This window comes from Lynx canadensis, chromosome B1 (assembly GCF_007474595.2).
Source record: "Lynx canadensis isolate LIC74 chromosome B1, mLynCan4.pri.v2, whole genome shotgun sequence".
Classification (NCBI taxonomy): domain Eukaryota; kingdom Metazoa; phylum Chordata; class Mammalia; order Carnivora; family Felidae; genus Lynx; species Lynx canadensis.
This window is the reverse complement of record NC_044306.2, coordinates 75,970,289-75,995,131: the sequence shown is the minus strand read 5'-3', so window position 1 is coordinate 75,995,131 and position 24,843 is coordinate 75,970,289. Positions and strand designations below refer to the sequence as shown.

General features: G+C 39.6%; 1 protein-coding gene across 1 annotated transcript in view; it reads left to right on the top strand.

The window, feature by feature from the left end:
• FAM160A1 (family with sequence similarity 160 member A1) overlaps nucleotides 1-24,843 on the top strand; it is a 244,720-nt gene that overhangs the window by 152,348 nt on the left and 67,529 nt on the right. The window contains exons 3-4 of the mRNA XM_030312922.1: nucleotides 2,491-2,722; nucleotides 14,629-15,255. Of these exons, the coding sequence (XP_030168782.1) occupies nucleotides 2,618-2,722; nucleotides 14,629-15,255 (732 nt within the window). The 5' untranslated portion in view covers nucleotides 2,491-2,617. The remainder of the gene's footprint in view (nucleotides 1-2,490; nucleotides 2,723-14,628; nucleotides 15,256-24,843) is intronic.

Below are 24,843 nucleotides of genomic sequence, written 5' to 3'. Positions count from 1 at the left end.
GATTGGTTAAGCATCGTCCAAGCGAGATGCACTTTTCTTAGAGAAGATACAGCCTCCTTTGGGAATAGGGCCAGGGATTAAAGCCAGGAGAAAGGAGAATATAGATTTCTCGAAAGAACAGTGGACTGGGAATCAAGAGACTTACCTTTGATTTCCATCAAAACTAACCTGTGGGGCACCTGGGTGACTCAGTGGGTTGACCGTTTGACTCTTGATTTTGGCTCAGGTCATGATCCCAGGGTTGTGGGATGGAGCCCTGAGTCGGGCTCAGTCCCAGAGTGGAGCCTACTTAGGATTCTTTCTCTGCCCCTCTCCCCTGGCGCTCTCTCTCTCTCTCTCTCTCTCTCTCTCTCTCTCTCTCTCTCTCAAATAAAATAAAATAAAATTAAAACAACAAAAGAAACTAATTCATGATTTATGACTTTAGCTAAGATATTTTTCTTGTCTATAATGCAGTCTCACTGTCTGAAAAGAGTGCGTGTGCAGCCCCTCTGAGAACAAACCTAACAGACCTTAGAGAGCATGTTTCTAATTTTGATTTAGAAGCAGTTGGCATGTTGAATGTTCCCTTCTTATGTCAGAAGAAGAATCTGGGGATCCTGGGGCTGGGAGGAGTCTCAAGGAGTCTTGTACTTTTTGAACCTCTGGGATGAACCGAAACACTCTGATTTTCCTCATTATTTTCATTATAGCATCTGAATAAGAGACATTGTCACAGAAATATTATGTTTAGGACAATGAGGGAGTTAAGTCAGAAACTTGTTTTTATCTCTTATCACGTAAAGCAGGGCCACATACTGAAATGTTACCTAATAAGGGCCAGTCCAGTAACCAAGAGTGAGGTGATGACGCTGGCTGTCAGATTCTAGGGAGTGGTGGGGACCGTGGGAACGGGAAATGTATACCCTGTGTGCGTGGGGAGGCCACTCCTGGTGTTTAAGACACCACATGGGCCTGTCAAAACATGCCTCTTAGTGGCAAAGAGCTATTGTTGGCAGTGGGCAATGTCTTACTGAAAACAATAAATTTGTATTATTAGGAATTAAGAATTACATGTTGGAAAATTCACCAATTTGAGTAATAAAATATAGTCCTAGACGATACATACGAGCTGTTTCCCTCAGGTATGTAATTTGTGTGGTCTTTCTTCAAAGAGGCTGTCCTCTTTCTACATACTTTAATTTCCTTCCATTCTCCTTAAAAAATGTTTTCTTTCCTCAAGAATGATCACCTCTAGCAAGTTTTCTGTTCTTACATTCTAACATTTTTTCCCCCAGATATGAATGTTGAATGGTTAGCCTTCTACCCCCAAGAGATGTCCTTGTTTTGAATATTCCTTAACTATGTTCTAGTTAATTTCACTCCCTACAAAGAACTTGAGCCATAAGTCTATCCTGAATCCTCACATTAAGCCCCCTTTCTCACACTTTATTGTTAGTGGGCGGAACAGTTGACCAGTGTGATACCCTTCATATTACTCAGTTGAAAATAGCTGGATTTTTTTTGGCACTGCAAGTCTGGAAATTTTATCATGGATTTTGTTTCCCGGTGCTCTAATAATTATCGTGTAATCACTTTGAACTCTCTCCAGTTTGTACGCTTAAAAAAAAAAAAAAAAAAAGGATTCTGAACGGTACCCAGTCCTTTGGATGGGCTGACCACAATGATAAGACAATACCACTGTCTTACCACTTTTGTCTGAGAGTTAGCAACACGCAACTGGCTCATATTTACTATACACTCTGTGACCTCAATATCTTTTTTCTCCCTACTGGCTCTGTTGTAGTCATACTTTCTTCATATTTTATCCACATAATTCATTTTTCATTTGTAAGTGTGCTATCTTGTACTCATACCGAGTAAGCACTATCTTGTTTTTGATGGATCATTTCTATCTGTGATTTGTCAAGGTTACTTGGAATTCTATTATTTTTCAGAAAAGCTAGAAACCTTAACTTGGTTTGTAGCTATGGAATGACTGAGAATGCTTTAAATTCCATTATGACAGCCATTGATTAAAAAAAAATTCAATCATAATGGACCCAGGAGTCTGGGTGCTGTTTTATAAGTACCCCAAGTGGCATCAAGCCATTTATTTCTGTCGCTGTTAACTAATGGTTTTCCTGTTTCTGGATGTTTTTAAACTCCACAGACATTGTTATCATAATCTCTTGCTTGATTATAGACACTGGATTTGAATGATTAGAAATTCAATCTAGGGGACTGTGGTTGGTGGTAGTGGAGAAAATAAAGCTGATAATTGTTTAATTCATGCACGTAGCTTTGGTAGTAGCATCATTATTTTATATTTTTGGTAGCAAGGTAGGAGAAAATAGGGGAACCCGTAGATAGAGTAGTAATGTCTCTTTCGTGGATATTTTGTTCTGCGTTGGACTTTGAGAATGTCTATGCTTGGATTTAAATTTAATAGCCAGTGTCCTATTAAATATATGAACATAACGAGATGTGTTTTTGTTATTGTCCTTACAGGTTTCAGAAGATAGCAATGAAATGTGAAGAAGTTACATTTCTTACGTGATACTTGAAAGTTAGTGACTGCTTGCCAAATTTTCTGGAAAATTAAATATGACTTAGAAGCATTGATGTATGAAGGTTTATGATGTCATCGGTTGCGACAGAAAGTAAACTCCAGCAGACTGTGAGCCTGCAGGGAGTTGACCCAGAAACATGCATGATTGTATTTAAAAACCACTGGGCACAGGTAATGTATGAGTTCCACTTCCTCTGCTGGCCTAGGTAGCCCTCAAGGTCTCCATCACATTGAACCAGGATTGCCTATCTCTGTGGCACTAACTAAGGCTTCCAGAAGTATAGGGCACGGAAACCCTTTCAGGTGGAAGGGAAAGCAACTTTTTTTTTTTCTTTCCTAGAATAGGGATCTGGTTAAAAACCATGGTTGCCATAAAAGCAATTAGGGAACATATATGTTCCTCAGATATTTTTAGAAGAACAGCAATTGGCCTTAAAGTGACTTTTGCATCACTTTGCAGTAGACTTGACCTTGTTTACAAACTCTCTTTCCCTCCTCCCTGATGATTTCCATTTAGTCCTCACACTCCAATAGCACTAAAATACACATTTATGAAATACCTACCAAGTGCTGTGCTGAGTACTTCAAAAGCTTTAAGCATTATGTCATTTAATCTTCTCCGCAAACCCACAAGGCAGTTAATATTAGCTTCCTCATTTTACAGATGAGGGAATGGAAAATTAGCGATGTTAAATGACTTGCTTGAGGTTATACAAATAGCGAGTTTGCAAGCAAGTGCATAGACCTTGGTCCCTTGACTCGTGTATTTGACCTCTGTGCTTCTACCATTTTTTGGGCTGGTGGTCCCTGTGTAATCTAACAAAAGAAGATGCCTGGCAGTACCTGAATTCATTAGAAAGCTGTTGATAAAAGTTTTCTTGATTATTCGTTTTGACTTCTCTGTAACTCTGATCTGCTCATAGAGATAATTAAGGGTTGAGTGTTCAGAAAATTTATCAGCTCACCACCTTTCCTCAGGGAGTTTGTAAGTAGTAAAATAAATAAAATTGGCCTTCTTTACTACTTATCCAACATTACACTCCCTAGGTGAGCTGGTAAGTGGCTATTTATGTGACAGTTTTTTAATGACTACCCAGTTCTTTCCTGTGGCCGGACATAGCACAGAGGTTAAAGCACTGAGCCTGCAAATCACAACAATTATAGGGGACACAGTTTAGATCAAAAACAAAATCGATTCTACTTCTGGGTCATTTGCACTTTGTAGCTTCTTGTCATTCATATAAAGCTTCCAAGATTTTTTATGCATTTCCCATTCTCTGACTTTTTACAATTAGAATCATAATGGATTTGCTCTGGATTTTAAGGGCATGTCTGCTTTAGCAAAGGGAGGAAAGTAATTCAGGAGTTTTCCAGATAATTAGAGTAGTTGTCTTTGACTTTGCACTTTTATAAGCATTTTAATGTGCCAGCTCCAAAGTGGGTTTGTGAACCAAGGGGATGTGGCTGTTAGCCCATTGGGTGTGGGAAGAATATTTTAGAAAGCCTGTTTTTATCTTTATCTTTAATTTAACTTAATTTTATTTTTTTGAGAGAGAGAGGGCAGAGGCAGGGCAGAGGGAGAGGGAGAGAGAATCTTAAGCAGTCTCCATGCCCAGCCCAGAGCCTGACATGGGGCTTGAACTCACAAACGCATGAAATCATGACCTGAGCTGAAGTCAGACACTTAACTGACTTAGCCACCCAGGCACTCCAATTAGATGTTTTATATTAACAGTACTTTCAGCCTCAGTCATTTCACTTGGCTGAAGAACTCCCATCATTCTAGTATGTATTCTTGGCTCTGAGCCCATTTTGTTTATTTGTGTAAAAATACTTTTGATTGTAATTGTTCCTGGTGGAGTATCTGTGATGTGGTCCATTTAATATCCATTTATATAGACATGATATATCAACCTCTTGATTTTGTGTGGATGGATCATTTGCCCTGTCAAATTCTGTCCTGGGCGAGCTTTCTCCAAAGCTGTTGGAGTGCTGTTAGAGAGTCTTAATTCATGAATTTGTAAATACTCTTTCACACTAGTGAAGGAGTAAATTAGTGGTCCCAGAATCATATTACTCATTTCCCTATCTTATATGAATGACTTCAGCATTATCAGACATTTTGGGTTATCTGAAACATAGTACCCTTTGTTTAGTGCAGAAAATATATATATTTTTTCTTTTCAAAATTTTAAATGTTTATTTATTTATTTAGAGAGAGAGTGAGGGTCAGAGAGAGAGGGAGAGAGAGAGAGAATCCCAAGGAGGCTTCATGCTGTCAGTACAGAGCACGATGGGGGATCATGACCTGAGCTGAAATCAAGAGCTGGATGTTTAACCAACTGAGCCACCTAGGAGCCCCTCTTTTCAAGTTTTTACTTAAATTCTAGTTAGTTAACATATATTGCAATACTGGTGTCAGAAGTAGAATTCAGTGATTCATCACTTACATAACAACACCTAGTGCTCATCACAAGTGCCCTCCTTAGTACCCATCACCCATGTAGCCCAAGCCCCACCCACATCCCTCCATCAACTCCCAGTTTGTTCTCTATAGTTAAGAGTCTCTTATGGTTTGTTTTCCTCTCTTTCTTTTCCCCTCCTCCCATATGTTCATCTGTTTTGTTTCTTAAATTCTAATATGAGTAAAGTCATATGGTATTTGTCTTTCTCTGACTGACTTATTTCATTTAGCATAATATACTCTAGCTCCATCCACTTCGTGGCAAATGGCGGGATTTCATTCCTTTTTTTTTTTTTTTTGATCTGATGGCTGAGTAATATTCCATTGTATCTATATATGCCATATCTTCTTTATCCTAGTGCAGCAGAATATTGAGTTGAGAGTAAGGATAACTTTGTCAGAGGGAATGGTGTTTAGTTATTAAATACTTGCTTTTATAAAGTGGAGACACTCTTTGTTTTATTGTTGTTTCAACCATTTCTTTAACTTTCTTACCTCTTTAGCCTTGACTTTTCCTTTTTTTTTTTTATTTTTTTATTTTTTTAAATTTTTTTTTTTCAACGTTTATTTATTTTTGGGACAGAGAGAGACAGAGCATGAACGGGGGAGGGGCAGAGAGAGAGGGAGACACAGAATCGGAAACAGGCTCCAGGCTCTGAGCCATCAGCCCAGAGCCTGACGCGGGGCTCGAACTCCCGGACCGCGAGATCGTGACCTGGCTGAAGTCGGACGCTTAACCGACTGCGCCACCCAGGCGCCCCTTGACTTTTCCTTTTAAATAAACCTGCAAAGTGCCCACAGTGTCTATTTACTTCCAAGAAAGGCTCTTGAGGACCTTTCTGTTGCATTTCTTCACATTGAAGAAATGCATGTGAATGTCAACACAATTATTGTTAAATGGAGATTTACCAAGCCCAAACTGCGGATACATTGGTATAGGGGGCACAGGTGGACATGGGAATGTGTAAGCCTTGGTCTGAGCTTTCAAAGAATGTATATGCTGGGATACCTGGGTGGCTCAGTTGGTTGAGTCCGCCTTCAGCTCAGGTCATGATGTTGTGGTTCACGAGTTCGAGCCCCACATCGGGCTCTGTGCTGACAGCTCGAAGCCTGGAGCCTGCTTCAGATTCTGTGTCTCCGTCTCTCTTTGCCCCTCACCCCTCATACTCTGTCTCTCTGTCTCTCTCAAAAATAAATAAACGTTTAAAAAATTTTTTAAAATGAAGAATGTATATGCTAATTTGGATGACAAGGTGAGATACATGATTAGAAAATGAATAATATTACTACAGGAATTAAATCAAAGGAAGGGACTATTATGGGTGAAAGTGGCTTGGGAAATGGAGGAAGTGAGATTTTTGCTAGCTTGACTATAGGAAAGGAAAGTTTTCTTGACAAAGGAAAACAATGTTTTGGAGAAGATGTTGGGAAGAAATGTTCAGCTTTGGCTTTTCTTGGTGATAAAAAAAAAGTGAGGAAGTTAGGGCAAAGTGGACGTGCAAGGCTGACTCAGGTAAGGAATGAGAGATTCAGTTGATAGGAATAAAAGAGACTCATTTCAGAGTTTTGTACATTAGTACTTTGTTGTGAGTTGTGCAGTGTGGAGGTACATGTGGAAGGGTTGCAGAGGATTGGGAAGTGAGCTAAAGCCTGACATAATCTCCTGTGACTAGTGTGACAGCAGCCCCTGGGTTCCCCTGAGGCCACCCAAGGAACCTGTAAGGCTGGTAAGAAATGTGGCATAGTCAGAACTGGGTGACAACATTGTGTTTACCGAAGTACCCCAGCAGCTGGCAAGCATAATACTTTTTATCTGTTAAATTAGGGAAAATGAAGTCAACAGACGTCCGTGGTATCCAGAGTTCTTCTGTTTGTTAGGATACTTGAGTACAAATTCAGCCTAATTAACATGTATTTGGCAGTTTCTGTTCCAGGCCTTGAGTTACAAAGCAAACTCTGATGGAGGAGGCTATCTGCTTGCCCACCTACACGTTGCAGTCTGTCAGGGACAGCTTGTCACACAACCAGCCATCATCCACGGCAGTCTGTGATTCAGGAAGGTTGCCAGTGGAGAGATCTTGAGTGGCCCAGTTGTGCACTTGAGTTTCCAAACTGTTCCCTGGGCCCAGTGATGTCATGACATCCCCAGAATAGTTCTTTAGGGGACATTCGGCAGGTGACATTGCTGACAGTGAATCCAGGCCATAGGAAGCAGCCTCTGGCTTGTACTTTCTCTCACTTTCTGAGACGCCGTCTTGCACTGTCATGTTGCCAGAGCAGTGACTCTAAAACCCAGATTTGCCCGTGTCAGTTTTCTAGTTGGACATTTCAGTGGCATCTGGGCACCTACAGGCCAGCACGTCACACAGGGCCTTTATGGTCTGGCTTCATTTCACTCCCTGTCTCTGATTTATTCTCTAGAGATGGGAAATTACTTGGAGTTCCTAGCCAACCCCACTCCTAGGCAGTGGCCTTCACGCTATTTCACGCTTCTCTGCTTTAGGCATTTCCTCCTCTTCCTGCCTGGAATATCCCTCCCCCTGGTTAAATGCCTCTCCTTCTTAAAGACTCTTTTGGGACATCAGTTTTCTAGGAAACCTTCTCTGCTCTCTTTTATGCTTCCACTCAGTGCTCCAGCAGCATCCTGAGTGTTCTTTCTCTGTTATACCAGCCACATTTTATTAAGATTATGTGTGCAGTAGCTTCCTTCCACCCTCATTTCAAGCTCTTCATGATCAGAGACCATTTATAGTTGACCTACATCTCCAAGTGCCAAGAATAGCATAGCCCCATTGTTGTAGATATTCAATAAATTGTTGAACTGCAAGATAGGAACAGTGTATGAAGTACAACTTTAGAAGAGCTAGGTGACTTAGAAAACAGCTTTGAACATACGTTAGTATTAAAACATTACATAATTTTGTAGGAAGGTCTTTGGACTTCTATTTAATGATCTGTGATTTGGAGGACTGTGTGTGTGTGTGTGTGTGTGTGTGTGTGTGTGTGTGTGTTTAGTTTTTATAGTAGTCTGGAAGAACGATTTATAGTCGAGTAGATTATTGTTTTTATCTCTTGCCTTTACTTCTGTGCTTCTTCTGAATGGAAGAGAGAACAGGATGTAAGAAGCATTGGTCCACCAGATAATAAACTGTTCAACTATTTTGCCATGTGAATTAACCCACCCATACACCAGTTTTTTGTAATGGCACAGCTGTACCGTGAAGCTTCATGGACCTTGCTCTATTCATTCTCTGTCCTCTCCTTTTGAGCCTTGAATCAGTATTGGTTATATACTCAATGGTGTCTGCACCAGAACAGAAGTGATGGGTTAAAAATAAAATCAATTGGAAATGCACATTTCTGTGTGCTTCTGGTTAGTCAATAGCCCAAAGCTTCTCCTTACCACCCCTTAGCCTCCAAAAATAAGCGGTTATACAATTTTTGAGCCAAGAAAATTTCAGCTCAGATAGAATAATGGCAATGGATGAAGAAAAGCTAGTGAGTCTAGTAGCCTTTCTCTTCTTGGTGAGGGTGGGGATGGGAAAAATTAGATTAGTTAATTAAGTCAAATGTCTTCCCACAATAATGCAAAGTAGATGATATGGTTTAAGTATAGTATCTTATGTAGAGCTCCAAGGGGCCTGATCCTAGTAAAGAAGTATAGAGGACTTATAAATGGATTTGAGATGCGTCTGTTCCCTGTGAAACTGATTCTCTTGTTCCGTTCGTCTTCATTCTTTTGGTCTATGCCTTGTCATGGACGAAATGACAAAAATTAGTCTTTGAGAGATGAAAAGTTGGGAGGTATTAGAGAATCTCATCTTAATATCTTAGTCAAATGATGTTTGTTAATATTTTAAAAATTCATATCTCTTAGCTTCTCAAGTAGCTCTGAACTTGACAGTAGAAAGTGAAGCAGAACAGAAGCTTTGTTTCTTTAGAGGGCTGAGGCATTAACTTATGCTTCTAGTGGACTTTAAAGTGGTCGAACATGTGGAAATATCAACAGTGCACCCACTGTATGATCAGTGATAAGTCTGTTTTTTACCATGGAATATTATTACATAGATCATTATTCTTAAATCCTTTCCCTAAAACCTATATTTAACAAACATACCTAAATGAAGGTTTTATTATGTTATTTTATTTATTGATGTTTCTACCATGTTTCTTTATTATGGTAGTGCTAGACCATCTTTGGTCCCAAGGAGGTATGATGTGTAGATATAGCTCCTGCTTTTTCCCTGTTCAATCCCAGATTTAGATATGCCTCTGGAGACTGGGACTGGAGCTGACATGAACCAAATTGTACAAGCACAGATATATTACTAGGCTGTTAATCTTAATACAAAAAGAAATGACTCAGTAGATGTCTCCCATGGCAATAGGTGTGCCAGGAATACCCCAGATTGAAAGACATGGCTTTTAAGTAATGATCAAGGACTGGATGGAAACTTAGTTTTGTTGTAGTTATTTGGTACATTAAGTGGAATTTGGCTTAAGATCGCAAAAGCCTGGCCTTCTTCTGTGTGATGGAAAATGTTGCTTAGTAACTTGGTTTTTTCCATGATGCCACTTTAATTAGCATTCCAAAGGATTTGGAAGTATGGGTTATACTCATGTGACTTTCTTGAAATAACTAGGCTGTAACCAAAGTAGCATAAGTAATCATCTCTTAACATATGCGTGTATATAAGACATAAAACAATATTAAGATGTAGTCAAAGCTAATCTGACAAACACTTGTGTTTACCACGAAGAATAATCATTTGTTAGCTAGAGGAGTGATTATGTGGATCTTTCATTTTGACAGCATTTGAGATGCCTATTTTAGAATTTGTGAATATTTTTAATCCAGGCCTATTATTGCTGACTGATGGGGACCATCATTAGGAGTAGCTGATATCCTTAATAAAAGAAAAATGCTATTTATTCATCTCCTTTACCCCTAATAACCTTTATATTTATAGAGCAGATGACTTTGAAGTTAGGTTAAAATTTAAGCGTATTTGTCAGATGATAATTTGTATGCAATTGTTCATACTATTGATTTTTTGTACATTTGTGGTAATTTACATGTGGCTCTATTTGTGATCCAGGCTATGATTCACACATATATGTATCAGCTTATATTTTTTAAAGTTTGTAGACCAACAAATGCCTAGCCATGATCAGCAAAACATTTACAGTGCTATTTCCGATCTTAGCTGCCTTACTTAATGAGCTGGGGCTGTAGCAGGGGTTGATTGCTTTATTAAATGGCATTTTTAGCCGAAAGAAGTGAACTTGTTTAGTAAAGGAAATATTTGCACAGCATATTTTGCTTGCGTTCATTCTCTTCCCATCTCTAGGTCCCTCCAGCTCCCCTAATGGTGTTTTTTTCCGGGACCTGAATCCCCGAGACTGAGTATACAGCTGAGAAGCCAATTTAGCAGAGTTGTGAGCATAAGATAGAGGATACTCAGGGGAATGTGCTAGGCCTGGGGAAACCACCAGGAGCAGCAAGAGACCGTGGATCTAGAGGACTGGAAGCTCAGAGTAGGTAAATGGATGAAAGTAGGCAGCAGGCAGAAGTCAGGACACAGGAGTACTGGTATGGTGGAAGTGATGTGAGAAGACAGCACTAAAGGAAAAAATAAGGAAAAGTCCAGGTCACGTGAGAAAGCATCTACAGAAACTGAGAGAACTGTGACACCATCTGGGCAGTGAACTTGAGGCATCAGTTCTTTGGCATTTCAACGCATGTTGTGCTGTAGCCGAGAAGCTTCTTAAGACCTTCCCTGTCAGGTTAGGAACCAGGCCCTGGGTATGGGCCCTTAGAGACCACTCTTAAAAGCAGTTCATGGGTGTGTCTGCCAGGAAGGGAAAGGGAGGTGGCCTGGGAGGGTCCTGACACCTAAGAAGAGAGGTTAAGGACATGTGTCAACACAGGCATAATTAACGCTTTGCTGAGCACTGTATATTCCATGACTCACAGGCCTTGGTGTAACACACCCTTTTCCAGGCAGTAAAACCACCCGGCCAGGGCCGGGAATGAGTAAGGGCTCTTAACATGTCTGCTCCATTACAGATGATCAACAAACCTTCAGTCTCCATGGGTTATCATAGCTCTGTTCTTGAGTTTCTCTGCCCATTAACCAGTAGAGGAGCTTATACTATAAAGAGGGTAAAGATGCTTCAATTTAAAAGTGGCTAAGTAGTTTGTCTTCTGTATAAAAAACTCAGTTCTCTTTTCTAAGCTTTTTCACAGCAAAAAAAGTAAGTCTGTTTGCAAAGGAATACAGTGGAATAAATAATATGTGACGGTTAATTTATGAGAAAATGTGCTTCATGACTATGTAAATAGTTCTGCTATATATTACTTATATATATTTAGATGTGTAACATATACTTACTTACATGCACGCATATAGTATAAATACATATACACGTCTATAAATTTATATTGCTTAGGAATTTCTGAGAATTAGGAGATTTTCAATTATTAATTGCTTTTAACTCAGTGTTTTGGTTTTTCTTTTTTTAAAGTTTAATTTTTGAGAAAGAATGAGCAGGGTTGGGGCAGAGAGAGAGGGGAACAGAGGATCTGAAGCAGGCTCTGTGCTGACAACAGAGAGCCTGATGTGGTGTTCAAACCCACAAACTGAGACCATGACCTTAGCCAAAGTCAGATGCTTAACTGACTGAGCCACCCAGGTGCTCCAGTGTTTTGGTTTTTTAAAAAAGAGATTAGTGCAAAATTACTTTGTCTACTTTTATTTTTATTTATATTATGAAATTAGATCAATTTATAGGGGAGAAGAAGTAATTAACCTTAAAATCCCATTTATATCTTTTCAGACTCACTTATGATCCTGTGTCTATTTGTCAATATATTTAGTTTTTAACTTAAATTATTTCATATATACATTTGCATGCAATGATATGTTTCACTTAGTGTTTATTTTTAATAATTTTATTGTATGATGATGTAACATTTCGATTATAATTCTCTTATTGTTGACTGGGTTAATATTATTTTTATTTTTCATTATTGAAAATATCATTGGCGTGAACATTTCTTAACATATTATTTTTGGATTGTTTCCTTAGATTCTCCCCAAAGTGAGATTAACAAGTCAAAGGGCAGGGATAATTTTATAGCTTCTGATACAGATTGCCAAATTGTTTTCCAGAAAGATGGAGCTAATTTGCCCCACCACTAACAGTGTATAAAGCATAGGATCAATTTTAGACAGTTTAGACAGTCTGAGCACACATGAGAAGTGTAATTACATTTCTACCCTGAGGCCTACCTGTATAGATAGTTCTCATAAGTAAACTCAATATGTGGACTTTGAAATTATGGAACTGGGAGAAAGCGTGTTGCTGATTTATTCTTCAGAATGTGGAACCTTGAAGTTCGAGCTTTGGGGGCTCGAGAACATACGTGTTGAGGTGGAGGCCCCTTTTGGACAAGTGAGGTACTGTGGTCCCATGCTGGGAGATGTTGTCAAGGCCAGAGCAGAGGGAAAGGACAGCCAGATCCCAACATTTCTGCCAGTGAGGTAGTCAGGCCTCTGAGGAATTCTGGAGGACTTCTTGGAGGTTGGGGGAGACTGGGGGATCTCTGGAGTCTGGCAGGGAGCAAAGGAGAGATGTCCGTCCAGTAGATGTGCTGGGGCTGACTCATTAAGCCAGGTGCCACCTGGGTAGCTGCGAACCCAAGGCCTTTCTCATTGAAAATGTCAACTCAGGGGTGTTGCAGTGATTTTTTTTCTTTGTGACAACATTATTCATTTTATAATGAAGGTTGATAGAGATTCCAGATTCTGTAGAATTCTGTTCATTCTATGAGGATACACTTGCTTGGTCTATAAAGGCTCATTTACCTTGTTTCTGACAGGAGAAAAACTTAGACCTTTCCTGGGGAAATACATTTTTCTCATTTCTCATGCATGCTGACATAGCATTGTACTTTTGCCAGCTTCCCCAGTGACTTGCAAAAATTCTATAACCTAAATATAGAGCGTGTAACAGCACGTTATAGAACTGGGCCAGGAGGGTACTGCAAAAGACAAACATAATCCCCATAGCGTGCAGTTCAGAAAGGCAGAAAGGAACAAGTATAAATTCATCGCTAGGGTGCTGGGTTGTCTAAAAATTATTATTAGAATATGTATACATTTTAAGGGAAGTCAATTGAATGGATATTGTAGAAATTCCAAGTCATAAAGTTACATGGGAGTGGAGATAGGAAATTCTTTTAATTTCTAGGTCCTAAAGTAGAGGTAAGTACTGATGGGCAGAGAGAGGTAGGAAGCATTCAGTAGGCAGCAGTCGTAAGGGAGAAAAACACCAGGACATCGCATGACCTAATTGGGGATTTATTTATATTTTACCGTCAATAGATTTTTTTCTTTGTGGTGGTAAAACATATATAACAAAGATTGCCATCTTAGCCTTTTTAACTTTCTTATTTATTTATTTATTTATTTATTTATTTATAAATTGATTTTTGAGAGAGAGAAAGAGCACAAGTGGGAGAGGGTCAGAGACAGAGGGAGACACAGAATCATGAGCTGTCAGCACAGAGCCCAACATGAGGCTCAAAGTCGTGAACCACAAGATCATGACCTGAGCTGAAGTTGGATGCTTAACTGACTGAGCCACACAGCTGCCCCTCATCTTAACCTTTTTAAAATGTGTAGTTCAATGGCCTTGGCTACCTTCACAATGTTGTGCAACTGTCTCCACTATTTCCAAAACTTTTTTTTATCACTTCAAACAGAAACTTGCTGCATTAGGGATTTACTTAGTAAATGGTCATCCCAGAACTTTTCTGGTTTTAAAAAATGCAAAGTTCAAGCCTTCATTTTTTTAGTTTCATCATATGCCATATGCTAGGGGTGATTGTGCTAGGTATGTATCCCTTGTTCATCAGTTTCCTTTCATCCTTACTAACCTTGCATGCTTGGTGGGAGAATGTGTCCATCCAAGTAGAGGAGGGAGGGATGTTCAGTTGAGGGCGTGCGAAGGAGCCGTGTTTTCCTGTTGGAACCTCCAAATCTATTTGTAGAACATGGGTAGTCTTACTTATTTAATGTATTTTAAAATTAAAAAGTGATATTTTTGACAGTGCAGAAAAAAAGTGAAAATTTATCATCACTTTGAACACAAAAGTGATTATTATTTTTCCATATATATTTTTCGATCTTTTTTCATGTACGTTTTTGACATAGTTGATAATGATGTATCTGACTATATATAAAGACTTTATTTTTCATCTAATATATCACTTACAATTTTTCATTTTGCTCAGTAGTATTCATAATAGGCTCATGAACACGAGTAGCTTAATTTTTTAAACTATACTACTTTCTCTGACATTTAGGTTGCCCAAATTTATAACGATTTTAAATGAACATCTTCAAATGTCTGCTTTCTATAGTTTAACCACTTCATTTTATTCTTGTGAGAGAGAGAGAGAGAGAGACAACACAGTGTTCATATTTATCTTGTTTTGGGCCATGGCTCCTGCATTTTCCATGAAAGATAAGGCGCAGTCAGGGGTGGTGTGTATTGTAATTATGGTAAACATGAGATGGATGACAAATGTTTGAATTGGTTACAGGTTGTGAAGATCTTAGAGAAGCACGACCCCTTGAAGAACACCCAGGCAAAATATGGATCCATCCCTCCAGATGAGGCCAGTGCCGTGCAGAATTATGTAGAACACATGCTCTTCTTGCTAATTGAAGAGCAAGCCAAGGATGCTGCGATGGGGCCGATTCTGGAATTTGTGGTCTCCGAGAACATCATGGAGAAACTCTTCCTTTGGAGCTTGCGGAGGGAATTTACTGATGAGACTAAAATCGAGCAGCTAAAGATGTACGAGATGTTGGTCACTCAGTCGCACCAGCCTCTGTTGCACCACAAGCCCATCCTGAAGCCCCTGATGATGTTGCTGAGCTCTTGTTCGGGAACAAGCACCCCTGCCGTGGAGGGGAAGCTGGTTGTCCTCCTCAATCAGCTTTGTTCCATCCTTGCCAAAGATCCATCTATTCTGGAACTCTTCTTCCACACTAGTGAGGACCAAGGGGCAGCCAACTTCCTCATCTTCTCCCTTCTGATTCCCTTCATTCACCGAGAGGGGACAGTGGGTCAGCAGGCCCGGGATGCTTTGCTTTTCATCATGTCTCTGTCTGCTGAGAACAGCATGGTGGCCAATCACATTGTGGAGAACACCTACTTTTGTCCAGTAAGTCCCTCTCGTTGGCATGCTTTCCACCCACTCCGCTTTTCCTCTCTCGTGCTAATGGTAAATACTTTTTTTTATACCTTTTCTTTTCAGCAAGTTGTACTTGGCACCTTCTACGGAAAGATGTTTGGAGGAAATCTGTTGGAGGGAGCAATCTAAGTTGAAAAGCTATTGGCTGAGCATTGTCAGCTCTAAATAAGCCAACAGAGGAAACTCTATGTGTTACCATTTCATGTTTCATTTCTGTTGGGTTAGGAACTATTTTAGTTTTTTACTATGAACATATCCTGAGTGATTGGTAGAACGTGCACTTTTCTATATTCTTAGCTTTTCAAGTTGATCTTGCACTGTAGAATCATGGCACGCTGTGAGACTGCTCAGCTGGTTTCACAGATCAGTTTATTTCTCAGCAAGATAATGACCAGATGATTATAGACACAAAGCACTGATTTTATTTATATTTTTTTTTTTTTTTCAACGTTTATTTATTTTTGGGACAGAGAGAGACAGAGCATGAACGGGGGAGGGGCAGAGAGAGAGGGAGACACAGAATCGGAAACAGGCTCCAGGCTCTGAGCCATCAGCCCAGAGCCCGACGCGGGGCTCGAACTCACGGACCGCGAGATCGTGACCTGGCTGAAGTCGGACGCTTAACCGACTGCGCCACCCAGGCGCCCCAGCACTGATTTTATTTATAAAAATAAATACGTATTTACAGTTTGAGGTAGCAAGAAATACTTCACTCTGTATAGCTTCGTGATCATCGACATGGTGACAGAGAAAGTGTGAGGTCCTTTGCAGGTGTTGGTGTAGCATAGATCCAGTCGTGGTCACAGTTCCAGAAAATAATGGGAGCTGTCTGAGGCTCTTAAGATACCTTAGGGCTCTGATTAGTTTTTGGTGTTAGTGTTGTCTTTGGAAGGGGCATTTGAATGGCAGATTTATATCATCTGATTTGTCAGGGATGTTGGGCAACAGCTAATTTTATTTTCCCAACTCAGTAAACACTCCCAGTCTATTTCCATTGTCTGTTCTTTTTAAAAATTTTGTATTTATTTTATTTTTTGAGAGAGGGACAGAGAGCGCACACATGCATAAGTGGGGGAGGGGCAGAGGGAGAGAATCCTAAGCAGACTCCACGCTCAGTGTGGGGTGGGGCACAGGACTTGATCCCATGACCAAGAGATCATGACCTGAGGGGACGCTTAACTGACTGAGCCACCCAGGTGCTCCGATTGGTTGTTCTTCTTACAGTCACCTCATTATATTTCTTTATAAACTGTACTGTCTTAAGTATGCCTGATTCTGCTGGAATAGTAAGACCATTAATGAGTTTTATTGAAATAGGCCAGGCAAGTTGCCATAAGTAGATTAGATTCATTATTAATGAACACTATATGAGTAGTTCTTGACTGGGGGGAGGGCAGTTAGGAATGTCTGTGCGGTGTCCTTTGTTGTCATAGGGACATGAGGTGGCTGTGGAGGGAGGTCAACCGGCATTTAGTGTTCAGAGGCCAAGGATGCTTAATGTCTGGTAGTTTGTGGAACAGTCTTGCACAGTAAAGAACCGACTTGCCCAAAATGCTAATAGCAACCCTAGTGAATAATATACTGTGTTTTGCTTTGAGGTTCAAAAGCAATAATCTTTTTCATGCTACTAAATTCTTATTTTTACTAATAAACCAGGATCACCTAGTATGTGGTGAATATTTTGGGGCAAACAGATGGATAAAAATTTTGAAAATTAGAACTACAGTTCAGAAATTCAGGGTACCATGTGTCTCTTCTGGGTTCTGACCAGTAGAATTAGAAATTGTAGAAAGAGTGATAGTCAGATGGGAAGTAAGGAGCTGATTCCCTTCCATCTGTGCCAACATATTAAATCTCCCTTCCTTACTGCCTTCAACGGTGCGGTTTCTTGTAAACTCTTTTTAAAGAATATATTATCATCGGCAAAAATGGAACTTCTTACCTGAATCTAAGCACCTTTGAAATACATTGCTGTATTACTTTTTTATTTCTTCTGGGGGCTTTAAGCAACACAGATTCATTATCTTACGGTAGTATTGGCTTACTGTAGGTTCAAAGTCCAGCAGGTGTCACTGGGCTAAAATGGAGATCTTGGCAGGGCTCCTGCCTTGGCAGCCTCCTTTCTGGAGGCTCTCGTGGTGAGTGCACTTCTCTGCCCTGTCCTGCTTCTAGAAGCCTCCCACATTCCTTGGCCTGTGGCCCCTTCCTCCACTTGTGCAGTCAGCAGTATTGTATCTCTCTGAACACCATTTTGTAGTCACGCCTCCCTCTTCTACTTTGAAGGAGCCTTGCAATTTACTTTGGGTTTACCTGGATTATCCAGGATGACCTCCTTATTTAACCATCAGCTGATGAGCAACCTTAATTCCCCTTTGCCATGTAACCTATTACATTCACAGGTTCAGGGATTAGAAGCGAACAATGTGGGTGTGTGGGTGTGGGTGGGCATTAGTCTGCTTATCACATTTGCTCTATCCAGTTCAGAGAGCTCTTGAAGAAATTTAAGCAATAACACGGTAGAATCAGAATTCTTTTAGGAGTTTAAACTGGGTAAGATAGGTGAGTTTGCTCAAGATGGGGAGATGCTGAGGAGGTCGGGAGATACATTAGGGTCTAGAAACAAGAATGATAGGGATGAGAATGACAAAGAAGGGCTGGATATGAGCAATGCTGTGGAGGCAGAAGCTTACTAAAAATAGTTTTGTGAGGGACCTATACAGAGGTTTGGGTTTGGGCTTATTTGAATTGTTTTGGGTAGTTCTGTTAAAGAATTAGCACAGCCATTGAAACAAATCATCAAAATATTCAGGTGGTTCTCCAGATCAGTATGCAAAAGGCAATTAAGAAAAGATATTATCTGCAAAAGCGAACAATTCTAAGGTATCTTGAATAAATCTAACAAATCTGTGAAAGGGTTTTACAGAGAAAATTATAAAACTTTTTTAATCAGTATAAAAGAAGACCTAAATAAATGGAAAACTGTTTAGTTTGTAGATACCGTGTAGATGACACTTTCCTGAAAATCAGTCCATAAAGTTAATGCCACTTATGCTTTACAACCTTTTGTTATAAAAAAGGTAAAATACAGAAAACTTGGAAGAATACCGAAATGATCACCAAATACACACCACTTACATTCAAAATTGTTAATATTTGTGTTTATCATCTATGTTTTTTGTTTCTGCTGTACAATTTGAAATGAAGATATAGACATTTGGACATTAAATACTTTAGTATGAATCTCCTATAAATAAGGACACCCTCCTGCATAACCACAATGCCTTTATTATACCTAAGAAAATTATACAATAATTCCGTAATAGGATCTAATATCCAATTTCTCAGTTATGCCTCAAATGATTTTTGTAGGTTTTTTTTTTTCAAACTGGAGTCTGATACAAGGTACATCTCTGATTGTCATATCTTTTTTTTTTTAATGTTTTTATTTATTTTTGAGACAGAGAGAGACAGAGCATGAACGGGCGAGGGGCAGAGAGAGAGGGAGACACAGAATCTGAAGCAGGCTCCAGGCTCTGAGCTGTCAGCACAGAGCCCGACGCGGGGCTTGAACTCACAGACCGTGAGATCATGACCTGAGCTGAAGTCGGACGCTCAACTGACTGAGCCACCCAGGCGCCCCTGTCATATCTCTTTGAGTCACTATTAATCTATAACAACCTGCCACTTTTTCCCTCAATGACAGTGACTTTTTAAGAGAAGCCATTGTCTTGTTGAATGTCCTACATACTCTGGGTTTGTTTCTTATGTAGTTTAACTTGTCCCTATCACCTGTATGTCCCGCAAATTGGAAGTTAGGTCTAAGTGCTTGATTAAATTCAGGGTAAGTTTGTAAGAATACTCTACAGGTGATGTGATACACTTCTTATTGCATTATATCAAGAAGCATGTGTTGGGTCGTCTCACTTTTGTGATGCTACACTTGATTACTTATTGGTTAAAGTGGTGATCACTTTATCTCTCTCCAGGTAAAAGTAACATTGCCCCCTTGCAAATGTAAGGTGTAATTTATGAAGTGTTAATGTGACTTAAATCAAAATCCCAATAGGATTCTTCATGGAACATGACAAATCACTGCTAAAAGTCCTATAAATGTGTGTAAAATACCAGGAATAACAGATGATTATGAATAATGGTAACAGTAACGTATTTGTTGAGAACTTACTGTATGGCCGATACTGTTCTTCATGCTTTACATGTATTAAATCATCTAGTCCTCACAACTATAAGTACTAGTATTATACCCTTTTTTATAGATGAAGAAATTGAGGCACAGTGACAGTAAGTAAATTTATAAAAGGCCTCATGGCTAGTAAGAGATGAAGTCGGGATCTGAACTGGGGCAACCTGACTCAAGGACCCTTGTGCTTAAGCAGCACTGTGTTCATTATATGAAGACTTCCTATAATGCATGAACCATAGGAAGCGACTGGAATTAAGAACAAAAACACAGATTTGGAGAAGATATTTGTAATACACATAACTGCGTATGTGATTGGAACCCCAAATACACAAAAATATATGTAATGCTACAAATTAATAAGAAAACAATGAAACAGCCCATTAGAAAAAAGGGCAAAGGAGGCCCGCATGGCTCAGTTGGTTAAGTGTCCAACTCTTGATCTCAGCTCAGGTCTTGATCTGAGGGTTGTGAGTTCAAGCCTCCCATCGGGCTCCACACCCAGTGTGGAGCAAAGGATATGAATGGACAGTTCCCAGAAGACACCCAAAGCCAATAAACATATGAAAATATTCTCATCTTCAGTAGCATCAGGGAAAATGCAGATTGAACCCACAGTGAGACACCAGATAATGCTCATCAAGTTGGCTAACTGTTGGACATCTGTTAACACCAAGCGCTGTCAAGGGTGAGAAAAAACAAGAACTTTTGAGAATATAATTTGGTACAATAATGCAGGAAAGCTGTATGGCAATATTTAATAAAATGGAATATTTGCATACTATGTGATCTTGTCTTCACTTCTAGATATCTGCCCCAGGGAAATCTGGCACATGTTTACAAGGGTACACACACAAAGATATTCAATAGAATAGTGATTTGAGGAAGAGCAAAACAAATACATTAAGGGAAAGATAAATGAATGGTTTATTCTTTTTCAATGGAATACTACTCAGGATTCAAAATGAATGAACCACACGTATTAGCAGGTAACTAGATCTACATGTGTGAACACCAGTAATCTAAAAACATGTTGAGTAGAAAAAGTAGAAAGAGGTTTCATATAGCATGTTAGTATTTACATAAAATTTACATAAGGTTTTAACTCACAGAATTTTAGTATAGACTGTTTTTTGGACACATATGTATACAGCGAAAGTACAAGACCAAGCACAGGAATAATATGTACTGAGTTCAAAATTGTGGTTATTTCTGGGGATGAAGGAAGGAGAAATGATTGGAGTAGGCTTTAGCTCTATTTGTAATGTGGTTGTTTTTTTGTTTTTTGGGTTTTTTTTTTTTGAAAAAATAAAGAGCACTCTGAATAAATTATGGCAAAATATTAAAATATGTTAAGTCTTGGAGGTGTTTTTAGGTTTTATGTTTGTAATATTTTATACTTCAAAATGTAAACATATCACTAGAATGGAGCAGTTTTTAATGTTTAGATACCCACTTATTATGTCTTATAAGCAGAATTCACTGAGTAATTGTTGCTTTTATAAAAACGTGTTTTAAAACACTGTACAGTTCATTAAAATCGGAGGGATAACAACAGCTCCAGCTGACCTTATTTGCTAGAGTGGAACACAGAGGTCCGTTGTGCCAAGTTGCCCCTCAGGATAGATCCCATAATCTCATTTGTACCCAGTTTTCTATAATTACATCTGACAACATAATTAAAAAAAAAAAAGAACTCTTTATGTTGATGATAAAAGCGTACTCTGTTAGCCATCCAGCTAAGGACCACAATTGACAAAAAGCTTTCTGTAATTAGTATGATTGTCAAAGTGTGTTAGCATCAGGCTTTGGGAAGAGTAATGACTCTTTCAGGAAACTGGACAACATTTTGGAAACTTTTGTGTTGTAGTTTTTAGGAAGAGCTCGTTCTGCTGCCTCCACTGACAAGACGTGCTCTCCCAGAAAAGGAGGAGAATGAGAATACTCTAGGGTACAGTTTAGTACTGACAGATGATGGATGGGCAACTATATATGACCCTATCACTTTTGATTTTTTGTAACCAAATATTGATGGTTATGTCTTCGTCACTTGTTATATATTGGCCAAAGTAGAAAGCTGCATATAGGTAAATCAGGAAATGCAAATTGAATTAAGGAACTGTAGGTACACAGCCACTGATAGAAAGTTATTTATCTCCTCTCCAAAATTTATGAGCTTTTTTATTTTGGCAAGTTGTATCAAATGGTCCCCACCAGCTGTTTTGCTGCTAGCTTCAGACTAAAGTCATCTTCTAGAAATCCTTTTCTTTTGCTAAAATTAACCAGGTACCATTAGTGTTTAAAGTTAATGATGGACCTTCCCTGAATTGTTCCGCCCTCTGTGCATGTCCTCTTTCCTCACCTCCACTGGAAACACTGCTGTGTGTAAGCCACGATGCCCATCTCTGTACATGCGTATTGTCTTTAATTCTTTCACCAGTTCACTGAAGAAGCTGAACCTTAGAAACCTCTGTAAATGGCAAAGTCAGGTTTGAAACCGTGTTAGTCTGATACTAAAATCCACAGTTGCAACAAGTCCCATACTGTTCTGCTGTCAGGGAAGTGGTTTGCTTTTTATTTTATTTTGTTTTTAAAGTTTTTGAGAGAAAGAGAATATGTGTGAGAGAGCCCTGACATGGGGCTCAAACTCACGAACTGCGAGATCATGACCTGATCGCTTAACCAACTGAGCTACCCAGGCACCCTGTTGTTTTAAACTGTTGTTATCCTTATGATTTTATATGGTGATTAGCTTTCTTTTAAGGAGACTCTTGAGAGAAGATAAATTAGAAATACTGAGTTAACACTTAATGGGCTGGGAATAAATACTATGTTTTAAAATTACTTTTTTTTTGTTTGTTTTGTAGAGAGGATCATAAAAGGCTCAAATAATAGATGGGTATTTTATGTTTAACTGTTGAATGTCTATGTTTTTTTAAATTTTTACGTTAAAAATGAAATATAAAAGTAAATAGATTATGTCATTAAACTACTGGGAAAATGATCTGCAAAACCTATTGTTGCCTCTCCTTTTCCCTTCTACTGTTCCCACAGCACCCCCTGAGTCCCTCTGTAGAGCATTCGTGTTTCTTGCATTTGTTAGTTTGTTGGCTGTCTTCTCCGGCTCACCCGGTCTGACTTGTTCATTCTAGTCCACTCTGGAGGTGTGGATGATCTGTCCAGTCAGGTATGTTGAGTATCAGATGCTAGAAGCACTCACTATGAATAACACATCCAACTCCACAACAGACTACAGGCCTGTAGATTGAGAATCTGAGGTCTTCATGCAGAGACACCAGCTGACGCCATGGGAGAGAGTGGGAGTCGGACGGTGTGGGGGGGCAGGGGGGCGCATCTGGGAGAGAAGCCCACAGTGGAGTATGAAGGGCCCTGAGAAAAACAGGTGAACCATTTCAACATGGGAGGTGTCAAGAGTATATGTATTTCTCTGTTTTGTTTATAATGACCTTTATTGATGCATTCATTCACTCACTCAAGTGAACACCTTCAAGCCAGATAATATGTTAAAGTACTGGAAACAAACAGTAAACGAGATTGTGCATTTATCTCTTTTTCAAAATCAGGGCATTTGTTGTCCCAAAGAAGAATGTCCCCTATTTAAAGTATTTAACTCCTTGTCAACATACCCAAACAAATCATTTTAATTCCAGTTTTGAATGTGACCCGAGTGAGTTGCCTGTTACAAATTTGGAACCTCTGGCAAGGGAGAACAGACACGGAGAATTCTCCTTGAAGGGAAATCTAATCTTGATGTCACATTTTAAAAATCAATTACATTTGCTAACTCATGCTAAATTAACCGCAGTACAAAGGCTTTAATTCTGCATACTCCCGATTCCTTAACCACTTTGAGGCTTTGAAGATGAATTCATAGACAGGCCTAATTTGTCTGACTAAAAAGCTGGGAATAGCTATTCAGTATATCAATATAATTACAGCAACATTAATTTTCAAATTACATACATCACTGACAGTAATTAAAAATAACACATACCTAATATTTTACTTAAGAAAAAAAATTTTTAAGTTTATTTATTTATTTTGAGAGAGCGACAGAGAGCGAGTGGGGGAGGGGCAAGGGTGGGGGGGGGGAAAGAGAGGGAGAGAGAGAATCCCAAGCAGGCTCCACTCTGTTAGCACAGAGCCTGACATGGGGCTCGAACTCACAAACCGCGAGTTCTTGACCTGAGCTGAAACCAAGAGTCAGATGCTAACCGACTGAGCCACCCAGGTGCCCTAGTATTCACTTTTCAAAAAGAGTATTCTGAGAAGGGCATGGTTCAGATGCAAACAGAAGCCTGCCTGTGCAGAAGGACAGTGCCATGTGATAGCTGGACACAGAGGCCTACTTTGTTCTGGCCTACAGAAAGTGGAGCCAGAGGATGCCTGTGCTGTCTTCTTCAGAGTGGCAGAGAAACATGGATGAAAATGTTCTGCAGAATAATGAGTATTGCATAGTCTTAAGAACAAGACTCCAAACCTTCATTGCTAAATATTTATGTCTTCCTTTCCAAGACTTTGCTCAGAGTTCAGATTCATTCACCCGACCTACACATATTTCTAGAACACCGACTGTCGGCCAGGCACTATGGAAGGCTGGTGCTGGGGAAAGAGCAGTGAATAAGTCAGACCAGATGAACTGGAGAAAATAGCCAATCACCTAATAAAGACGATCAGAAAGATGACTGTTCCACAGAGGGATGGGAGAGTGCTGTGGGAACAGGACAAGAGAAAAGGAGAGACAGCAATGAGTTGGCAGATAATTTTTCCAAGTTCAGCATACCTGTTTCCATACTTTCTTCTGACTTTCTGTTTCTGATGCCAAGCCCTGGATTATTTTGTCGTATCTCATCTGTCTGAACCTACCTTCCCTCCTCTCTCTGGTCTTGATGGCTTGAGGTACCATCTACAAATGGATGACTCCAGATCTCCACATCTGGTCCAGATCCCACTCCTGAGCATCAGAAGCACACATCTGTCTACTAGGCTCCCCATCGGGGTGTCCTGCAAGCTCTTTTCCCTGGCCTCCAAAACCCTATAGGATCTGAACCTGCCTGGTTCTTTCTACCTCTACCTTTACATTCCAGTAATGCTGTATTTCTCTTAGTTCCTGGAAGATGCCATCTTTTCTTACCCCTATGAGCTTTTGTACATCCGCTGCTGGAAATAGTCTTCCTTCCAAGGCTCTTTTTTGGCGTAACTCCTATTTATTCCTCAGCAGCTTGGATATCAGTTCTGTTGAGAACATTTCATGCTCTCAGCCCCCCAAGTCTAGAGTAAGAGCCTTTTGTATATCCAGAGCACTATATTTTTTCTCTTACATATTTTGAATATTTATT